The following is a 10,827-nucleotide window of genomic DNA, read 5'->3' as shown; positions in this document are numbered from 1 at the left end:
TGCATAAATGTTTCTTAGCACTAAGATCAACTTATGTGCATAGCTATGACATGCACCACTAAGATCAACTTATGTGCATAGCTATGACATGCACCACTAAGATCAACTTATGTGCATAGCTATGACATGCACCACTAAGATCAACTTATGTGCATAGCTATGACATGCACCACTAAGATCGCTTTGTGGGACGGTGCCCCGAACTATATAAATTTAAAAGAGACTGTGCAGAGTTTGGTTAAGTGCTTAAGATGTCGATTACAAAGATGTTTAGCGACTAATTACATATCCTCTCCTCCTCCTCTCTCTCTCTCTCTCTCTCTCTCTCTCTCTCTCTCTCTCTCTCTCTCTCTCTCTCTCTCTCTCTCTCTCTCTCTCTGTGTGTGTGTGTGTGTGTGTGTGTGTGTGTGTGTGTGTATACATACATACATATATACTCTTAAAAAAAGTAGGGGCACTCTAATAAGAATTTACAACTGCCAAAATTGAAAGGTATATTAACTGTGGGGAATGGATATATGATAATAGTGAATTAATTGGGCAAACATTACAACCGGTAGTTTAGTATTACAATAGGTTTTATGACCACCAAAGACCTTGAAGGACGATTGGGGTCAAAAGTGAAATTTGATAGTTGACGTTTTATTGTTATCAGTAAATCGTAAATTCAAACAACAAAAATGACTAAAAACAAAACATTAACAACTGTATGATGAACAGAATGAAAAATTGACAGAAATAATGTTCAATAGTGATTAATCGACCTTCCTGGAAATTGTCAACATCGAGAATCACACCCCACACACGTGTACGGGACAACTGCGTAATGCACGTGCAAAGTATGGAATGTGTTTCGGTGTGTTGATAAACAGACCTGAACGTTTTTACTAGGATGTCTGTGGTTAAATCGTATGTTTGGTCTAATAGTTGATATTTATATTAATATTTCAGGTTCCCTTACTTTTTTGAAGAAAAAAAACAAGAAAAAAACAATATATATATACATGTATATATATATATTATATATATATATATACTATATATATATATATATATATATATTTTTTTTTTTTTTTTTTTTTTTTTTTAACATAGAAGATTATATTTAACTGAAGTATTGTATAGAAATATTATTCAAAGTATTTTGATGGGGATGTACATTGAGCAATACCAATATATTCCATACTTAAATTAACAAACGTTGCTTGGGAATAATTGTGTTATAGACTTCACAAATCGCGCATTATGTTCAACCATTTGAACTTTCCACAGGCTATGCTACATAGTGTTTAAAACACACAGTGGAGGACACACACACACACACATACAGACACAGAAATATATATATATATATATATATATAGAGAGAGAGAGAGAGAGAGAGAGAGAGAGAGAGAGAGAGAGAGAGAGAGAGAGAGAGAGAGAGAGAGAGAGAGAGAGAGAGAGAGAGAGAGAGAGAGAGAGAGGGAGGCTTTCATCACCTGGTTTATTTATTCCAATTTGTATATATATTTAATAAATTTTTGGAACTCTTGCAAAGTCATGGTGTTGTTTCCTGAAGAGAGAAAGAGAAAAAGAGCATATTTATTATAATTATATAACATAATACGCCAATCATATTTTTGGTAATATAGTAGAAACCCCAAATAATTATACATAAATATTATATATTAATTTTAGCACTAGTATTAATTATTATTATTGTATTAGTTTTTGTAGTATTATTAATAGTAGTAGTAGTAGTAGTAGTAGTAGTAGTAGTAGTAGTAGTAGTAGTAGTAGTACTAGTACTAGTAGTAGTGGTAGTGGTAGTGGTGGTGGTGGTGGTAGAAGCAGTAGTATTAGTAGTAGCAGCAGCAGTTGTACCAGTAGTAGCAGCAGTAGTAGTAGTACCAGTAACAGCCACAATAGTAGTCGTAGTAGTAGTAGTAGTAGTAGTAGTAGTAGTAGTAGTAGTCGTAGTAGTAGTAATAGTAATAGTAGTCGTAGTCGTAGTAGTAGTAGTCGTAGTAGTAATAGTAGTAGTAGTAGCAGTGATAGAAATAAGCAGAAATGTTCACTATAGAAATCTACTTTTCCACCAATATTTTCACTTGTCCAAATAGGTGGTTTGTTTTATTCAAGTACAAGGAAAATGTTTTTGACTGCTCAAAATGAAAATGCATTGGACAATTTACTTGTCCACTGGACAACCATTGATGAACATTTCCAAGCAGATTTGCACTTGTCAGGACAAGTACTTATTTCGAACACTGAGTGGTAGTAGTAGTGGTAGTAGTAGTTCTACTACTACTTCTACTACTACCAGTAGTAGTAGTATTAGTAATTGTAGTAGTATTAGTAGTAGTAGTAGTAGTAGTAGTAGTAGTAGTAACAGTAACAGAAGCAGCAGCAGCAACAGCAGCAGCAGTAGTAGTGGTAGTAGTAGTACTATTGCTATTAATGCAACAAGAAATGCATAATGGCGTTTTCCAGCATGATAAGAAAGAAAGAAATGTTTTATTTAACGACGCACTCAACACATTTTATTTACGGTTATATGGCTTCAGACATATGGTAAAGGACCACACAGATTTTGAGAGGAAACCCGCTGTCGCCACTACATGGGCTACTCTTTCCGATTAGCAGCAAGGGATCTTTTATTTGCGCTTCCCACAGGCAGGATAGCACAAACCATGGCCTTTGTTGAACCAGTTATGGATCACTGGTCGGTGCAAGTGGTTTATACCTATCCATTGAGCCTTGCGGAGGACTCACTCAGGGTTTGGAGTCGGTATCTGGATTAAAACTCCCATGCCTCGACTGGGATCCGAACCCAGTACCTACCAGCCTGTAGACCGATGGCCTAACCACGATGCCACCGAAGCCGGTTCCAGCATGATAACGCCCGTCTTCAAACCATATTAACGTCTTAGATTGGTCTCCCCATTCTGCAGATCTTGCTTGGACATCTTCGGGATGAATTGTGAAGTGGAATCGACCCCCCCCTCCCCCCCCCCCCCCCCCCCCCCATAGCTACACACACATCAGCTGACGAGCAGTAACAAATGAAGCAAGCCCTATTCCAGAAATGACAGTGTACACCCCAAGATAGCATTCTCAATGTGATTTTGTCGTGTTGCAGAAGATGCAACACATGCAAACAATCGCACGACGTCCATCCTTAATGTTCGTAGTCCAGTGGTAAAGCGATCGCTTGATGAGCGGTCGGTTTGGGATCGATCCCTGTTGGTGGGCCCATTGGGCTATTTCTCGCTCCAGCCAGTGCACCATGACTGGTACATCAAAGGCCGTGGTATGTGCTATCCTGTCTATGGGATGGTGCATATAAAAGATCCCTTGCTGCTAATCGAAAAGAGTAGCCCATGAATATTTGTGTGGTCCTTAACCATATGTCCGACGACATATAACCGTAAATAAAATGTATTGAGTACGTTGGTAATAAAACATTTCCTTCCTTCCATCCTCAATATTGAGACTATTGACAATGGGTTCAAACAATGAATGGACATATAGCTTTTGCGAATCATGAGACTAAGGCGACAATACCTTTAGGTATATTATCATTAGTTTATTGGTCAGTTATGATATGCAATTAAAGAGACATTCCTGAGTTTGCTGCATTGTAAGATGTTTCCGACTAATAAAATATTTCTACGATTAAACTTACATGTTAAATACATTTTCTTATTTAGAATAGCAGTGTCTATATATTCAATGTGTTTCTGATCGTCTTAAAGGGACATTCCTGAGTTTGCTGCACGTTTTAAGATGCTATCGTCTAACAAAGACGTTTTAACGATTGTAATTACATATCAAATATATTTTTCTGCATAAAGTATTAGTGGCTGTATATTAAACGTGTTTCTGATCGTTGTAATATTTGTACTAGGTTAAATTTCATGTTATGTACAAAAATTTAATTTTTTCATACGTACGAAATTATTTGAAGACAAAATCCAGTTTGGGCTTCTTACAAATATTAAGACGACCAGAAACGCATTGAATATACAGATATTCTAAACCAGAAAATGTATTTAATATGTAAGTTTAATCGTAGAAATATTTTATTAGTCGGAAACATCTTACAATGCAGCAAACTCAGGAATGTCCCTTTAATATTTGTAAGAAGCCCAAACTGGATTTTGTCTTCAAATAATTTCGTACGTACGAAAGGAAACATATTTTAAGAATTAAAATGAAATTTAACCTAGTACAAATATTAGACGATCAGAAACACGTTTAATATACAGCCACTAATATTTTATGCAGAAAAAGTACATTTGATATGCAATTACAATCGTTAAGAAGTCTCTGTTAGTCGATAACATCTTAAAAATTGCAGGAAACTCAGGAATGTCATTTTAATTTTAATCTGGTGATTGAAACAAATATGAGTGTTGCGATTTCAAATCGATTCAGAATAGTGATTCGCTTCATATAAAAATTGTTCAGTTGTCCGTTGGCTTCTCTCTGATTGTATAATCACCTATACGTTTAACATGAAGACAAGTCAATGGTTATGTTCGTGATCATTTGATGTGTCCTGAATTATCAACTCACCGTCTTTTCCACCAGCTCTCTCCAAGATATCCCGAGCCTCCCGCGTGTTAAACAAGTTTTCTAGTTCAGCCTCGTCCACATGTCCGTCCTTGTTGGTGTCAAACTCGGACAGATCTTAAAGAAAATAAATATCAAATCATGAATTACATTTTGCAAAATGTTAATTATACTTGGTACCAGAAAATGTTTTAGGTGTTTCGTCAACAATTCCAGTGTAGCTTAATTTAAAACGGAAATGTATTTTCGAAATAACAAAACATGTAGTTTTATGTACACTGCAGTTTTTCTCATGATACAAATGAAAAAGCAATATTTGTCCGTATTGAAGAAAGTCGTCTGTAAACAGGCGCGGGACAAAGATAAATGGACGTTGTATATTAACGATAAGTTTGTTTTTGTTTAACGACACCACTAGAACACATTGATGTATTAATCATCGGCTATTGGATGTCAAACATTTGGTAATTTTGACATTTAGTCTTAGAGAGGAAACCGGCTTCATGTTTCCATTAGTAGCAAGGGATATTTTATATGCACCATTCCAGACAGGATAGAATATACCACGACCTTTGACATACCAATTGTGGTGTACTGGCTGGAACGAGAAATAGCCCAATGGGCCCACCGACGGGGATCGATCCCAAACCGACCGCGCATCAAGCGAGCTCTTTATCGCTGGGCTACGTCCCGTCCCTATATTAACGGTAAAGGCACTTTAACGTACTTGAGGAAAACAAATTCGTGGGGGTGAGGGGAACGCGGGATCCCACGATTGCCTGTGGGATGGTGCATATAAACGATCCCTTGCTGTTACTCGAAAATAGTAGCCCATGAAATGGCGACAGCGGGTTTCCTCTCTCAATATCTGTGTGGTCCTTAACCATATGTTTGACGCCATATAACCGTAAATAAAATGTGTTGAGTGCGTCGTTAAATAAAACATGCCTAGCGAGTGGAGTGTTATAAAAGTTATATTTTCTCGATTTCAAGAAATCATATATATATATATATATATATATATATATATATATACGTGTACGTGTGCGTGTGTGTGTGTGTGTGTGTGTGTGTGTGTGTGTGTGTGTATTCGTGAATGTCAGTATTTATCAATGTTTTCAGAAAAGTAAAAATAAATGGTGTCGTGCACCCTCAACACACCTCGCTTGTCGAGCATTCCTGCATCTTTATTGTTGGTATTCCTCCGCCTCCGTCGTCCCAAACCCTCAGTCTGGTGATTGAAGGTGATCGCTACCAGCAATATGAGCACAAGAGTGTACTTCATCTGTGAAACAAAACATCTTACATTACACGACACGTGGTTCATATTACACGTTAATATACAACACACATATGGTTCATCAAACCCTAATCTAGAATTGAAAAAAAGAGAAGAAGTGACTTTTTCCTTCCCAAAAGAAAGGGGAAAAGTTTGATATAAATAGGCGAAGTGAACATTCGTAACGTTTTGCCAGTTTCCGCGTTTAATCAGAAAAATTCCAAATTTTACACTCGAATCTAATCGTAATATTTCCATATAAAATACTGAACTTTAATATACGGCGCAACACATGATTAATAAAAGGCTGATATCAATAACAATATAGATAGGTTGTTAGGTAAGTCCATAACATAGATATGATCTGTCTGAGTGATAACATTGTTGATCATCTGTTATACTTTAACCCCTTACTTCTTTAAAGGTACAATCCCGAGTTTGCTGCATTGTAAGATGTTTCCGACTAATAAAATAATTCTACGATTAAACTTACATATTCAATATATTTTCTTGTTTAGAATATGTGTTTCTGGTCGTCTTAATATTTGTAAGAAGCCCAAACTGGATTTTGTCTAAATAGATAACATCTTAAAAATAGCAGTAAACTCAGGAACATCCCTTTAAGTTACTAGCTGTACCAGTCTACGAAACTTGCTAAACGATTAGTACTAACTAGTAGCGATATGATTGGCTGTCTGTATTCGGATTAGTGATCATATTGCTAAACCTCTCTGTTATGTCAGTTTAAAAAAAAAAAAAGCAACTGCTAACTGGTGTGTTGATGTTTGTTTTGTTTAACGACACCACTAGAGCACATTGATTTATTAATCATCGGCTATTGGATGTCTAGCATTTAGTAATTTTGACACACAGTCTTAGAGAGGAAACCCGCTACATTGTTCCATTAGTAGCAAGAGATCTTTTATATGCACCATCACACAGGCAGGATAGCACATACCACGGCATTTGATATACTAGTTGTGGTGCACTGGCCTGCTATGTCAGAGTTATGTTTAACATCCAATGTGCTATAGAGGTAGCGTTAAACAACAGAGAATTAACAAATATTTGACATCCAATCAACAATAAATTATTAAGACGTTAAACAAAACAAGGAAGGAAGGAAATGTTTTTTTTAAAGACGCACTCAACACATTTTATTTACGGTTATGTGGCGTCGGAGATATAGTTAAGGACCACCCAGATATTGAGAGAGGAATCCCGCTGTCGCCACTTCATGGGCTACTCTTTTCGATTAGCAGCAAGGATATTTTATATGCACCATCCCACAGACAGGATAACACATACCACAGCCTTTGATATACCAGTCGTGGTGCACTGGCTGGAGCGAGAAATAGTCCAATGGGCCCACCGACGGGGATTGACCCCAGACCGATCGCACATCAAGCGAACGCTTTACCACTGGGTTACGTCCCGCCCTTTTAAACAAAATAAACTTTAACTCAAATAAAACATTCCCGATAGCTGTACATTTTAGAAACGTAAAGTGCGAGATATTCACCGAAGAACTGATATTTACCGGCAGATACATTTTACCTTTGAGTGTATATCGTGGTTCGATCCCAGTGTCACTGAATGCGTCAGCTTCTAATACAGTTATGGTTATTTCTCTCCGATTTTATAGGAAAATGTTTTCAAATGTGTGATTATCAAAGTGTCAAATGTAACATTCTACTTCCGCAAGATCCTGTTTTCAGAGATAAGAGAGAGTAAGTGCGTTAAGAATAAACAGAACAGCCTTTCGAAAACCATCTGGCACCAACACGGTTTTGGTGATACATGACGTTCATACATGGGGCTACGTTGGTGGGAACTGAATCCAGAGATTCATATTACTACGTTAAAGCTACTAACCAGTCAATACAAGGACCAATATTACTAGACTACCAGTCATCCAATCATTTCACACTGTCGATTCATTTTTGGTTACCCTTCATGTTGACTCCATGTACACCAACACAGGTATTGAAAGTAAAGTAAAGTATGTTTTATTTGACGACGCCACTAGAGCACATTGATTTTTTATCTTATCATCGGCTATTGAACGTCAAACATATGGTCATTCTGACACTATTTTTTAGAGGAAACCCACTGTCGCCACATAGGCTACTCTTTTACGACAGGCAGAAAGGGATCTTTTATTTGCGCTTCCCACAGGCAGGATAGCACAAACCATGGCCTTTGTTGAACCAGTTATGGATCACTGGTCGGTACAAGTGGTTTACACCTACCCATTGAGCCTTGCGGAGCACTCACTCAGGGTTTGGAGTCGGTATCTGGATTAAAAATCCCATGCCTCGACTGGGATCCGAACCCAGTACCTACCAGCCTGTAGACCGATGGCCTAACCACGACACCACCGAGGCCGGTCAACAGGTATTGATGCATGCATTGATTTATTGATTCACGCCATACCTTTAAAGGGACACGCCCTAGTTGTTAACCATTACGCCGGGTTTTTTCGCTATTAAACCCATTTTTTTCACAAATATAATTGCACTTTACTTACATTTTATTATTTAGAATATACATTTCCATTCACCTGAAGTGTTTTATGGTAATCCTGGTAATCCTGGTGTTTATAATACCACAAAATGCATTTTTCGTATTTCTTAAAAACGCACGCGCGTCTGAGAAAAAAACCCGTTGAGTAGACAAGGTCTAATCTATTTTTAGAGGGGATCTTCCCGTTTCAACGTCACAGACGTTGGTATACCACGTGACCGTTATCATTTTGGTTCGGTTTGTTTTCTCGTGCACGGTTCGCGCAATCAACATCCAGTTTGTTGTCGTTTGCTTGTCGTTCATTTGTGAGGTTTTTCTTCACAGTTCGTGAACATTTTCATTAACAATAAAGTTCAGACAAGTAAGTATCTCAATACAAAATGTTAAAAACCCTTAAAACCAATAATTTTGCTAAATCTTACGATATCTGGAGAGGGGATACAACCTTGGGGGGTGGAGGGGGGGGGGCACAATCTATATTGTTACCTTTATTTAAATATAGTAGGACAAAAAAAAACAACTTACATTTTCGTCCTGGGGAGGGGAAGTGCCTCCCCACCTCTGGTTCCTACAGACTGTACTACTACTACTACTACTACTACTACTACTACCAATAATAATAAACGGTGCATATAATTGCTAATAACAATAGGTTAGCCACTAATACCAAATGTAGGCTAATTGCGATTTATATATATAATTTATTATTTCAAACACTGTAGTATAGTCAACATGGTCAGTGACGGACTATCATTGCCGTCTTATTCCGATTCAAGTAAGATGATTGCTGCAGCAGCCAGTTCCTCAACAGAAGCACCCATGTTGGTAAAGTAACTTTCTGTTCCAAACTCATTCCTTTCGCTGTCCAGGACAGAACAGTTGAAACATGCCCAGGAGAGGTGAAAGGAACGCACCCCAAGTCTGTGTGCACTCTGGGAAATTTGTCGTGACATAGGCATTTCTGTGCTTCGAGCGACATTAAATTTTACCGGTGACATCAGAATACTAACTTTCAAATTTATTTCAAGTAATTGGGTCACGGGGATTCCCATGGTATTTACCGATATAAAACCTGCTTTTTCACTCTATTTTATAAAAACGTGATCTAAGTGTGCTTCAGTTTTGGAGATTAACCAAAATTAGAATTAATTTTCGCGGGCTGAAACTAGGGCGTGCGACTTTAAAGTCATTATTGAGTACTCACATACTCACAGAAAGTAGAGTAACTAAAATAACGTCAATGTGGCTGGTTCACTTTTATTTAGTGCTATAAAATCTGAGGGATACAGAGGCGGATCCTTAAATTTTGCGACAGTTATAATTTTATTATATATTAATTTTCATTTGTTTACGATCTCCTCCAAACCTCCCTCAATGTTCCACTGCCATTCCGCCTCATGTCACTGGGGCCCCCCTAAATGAATTTTCTGGATCCGCCACTGGAGTATTATAAATGTTTTCAAAAAAATCAAAAAAATCTGAAACTAATACAGAACTAGAAAAACCTCTTAATTCAACCGAAGCCTAAAAATCATATAAGCGTCAACATAACCACGGCCCCCAGACGGACATAGGGCCTGCGCCTACTTTCAACAAAACTAGGTGTAGACTGCCCCCTTTAATTAAAACTCAGTAGACTTTAAGAAGTCTTTTTAATTAGAGTTCTTTTTCAAAACACGATATGGGGCATATTTCAAAAGTGGTCAACACCAAGCCAAAAAATTCAAATTTTATACATGTGAACAACAAATTCTGTTAAAGCTACTATAAACATTAGGAATACCCAAAACACATGATGTACAAATATTAATATTCTTAGCAAGAAAATGTAATTAATATCCAGTTTTACCCCCAAAAAACCTTGTTAGCAGTGGGCATGTTTAAATGTTTATAAAGTCAGGAATGCCCCTTTAAGAGTAACTGTTATGACTGTCATTTTTAATGAAGTATGATGATTAAGAAAGGACTTTAAAATATATACCTAGGTGTGGTATGATGTGTTCATTAAAATTATACTGATAAAATGTATGACATTTTATTTCCATCCGACACCAAAATATAATTTCCATCTGACAACAAAACTAAAGTGCCTATAAAACACAAAGATTTAATCAGAGAAGTAAATTAGCTGATCTAGATTTCAAACATGTTTCATGGTTATGCAAAAAATTATTCAGTTAATCAAAGTTCCCTCATATACTTTTGATATAATGTTGCATTGATTCTATTTAAGTTAGCATTTTTATCAATGTCCGACACCAAAACTATTGAAAATGGGTTAATTAAAGAATTTGTTATGCATGGTATTTATGCAGCTCCTCCTGCCTCATATAAAACTATATTATTTTACTTCCTAATGTGAATGATTTAAAAAGGAATACAAGGTCAAAGATTCAAATTTCATCCGGCACCAAAACTAGAATGTTTAAATATGCCCTATACCTAATAGAACGTAAAACAAA

The 10,827-nt window shown here is 36.9% G+C and overlaps 1 protein-coding gene across 1 annotated transcript; it reads right to left on the bottom strand.

Moving 5' to 3' along the window:
* Positions 1–1,481: 1,481 nt before the first annotated feature.
* Positions 1,482–7,461, bottom strand: LOC121377614. The gene is made up of 4 exons (XM_041505678.1): positions 7,397–7,461; positions 5,722–5,845; positions 4,564–4,677; positions 1,482–1,555 (listed from the first exon to the last, which is right to left on the bottom strand). The coding sequence occupies exons 2-4, from the start codon at positions 5,843–5,845 to the stop codon at positions 1,491–1,493; spliced, it is 303 nt and encodes a 100-aa protein (XP_041361612.1). The 5' UTR covers positions 7,397–7,461; the 3' UTR covers positions 1,482–1,490.
* Between the last annotated feature and the right edge of the window lie 3,366 nt (positions 7,462–10,827).

Source organism: Gigantopelta aegis, chromosome 7, assembly GCF_016097555.1.
Source record: "Gigantopelta aegis isolate Gae_Host chromosome 7, Gae_host_genome, whole genome shotgun sequence".
Classification (NCBI taxonomy): domain Eukaryota; kingdom Metazoa; phylum Mollusca; class Gastropoda; order Neomphalida; family Peltospiridae; genus Gigantopelta; species Gigantopelta aegis.
Note: the sequence above shows the minus strand (reverse complement) of the source record. Positions and strands in the feature narration are given on the sequence as shown.

Bases quoted from the DNA above. Each gene is read 5' to 3' on its own strand.
- LOC121377614 (XM_041505678.1), bottom strand. From the start codon at position 5,845: ATGAAGTACACTCTTGTGCTCATATTGCTGGTAGCGATCACCTTCAAT. The intron at 4,678-5,721 runs GTGTGTTGAGGG...ATTTTCTTTAAG, and splicing joins AGGAATGCTCGACAAGCGAG to ATCTGTCCGAGTTTGACACC. The intron at 1,556-4,563 runs GTGAGTTGATAA...TTCTCTCTTCAG, and splicing joins GAGAGCTGGTGGAAAAGACG to GAAACAACACCATGACTTTG.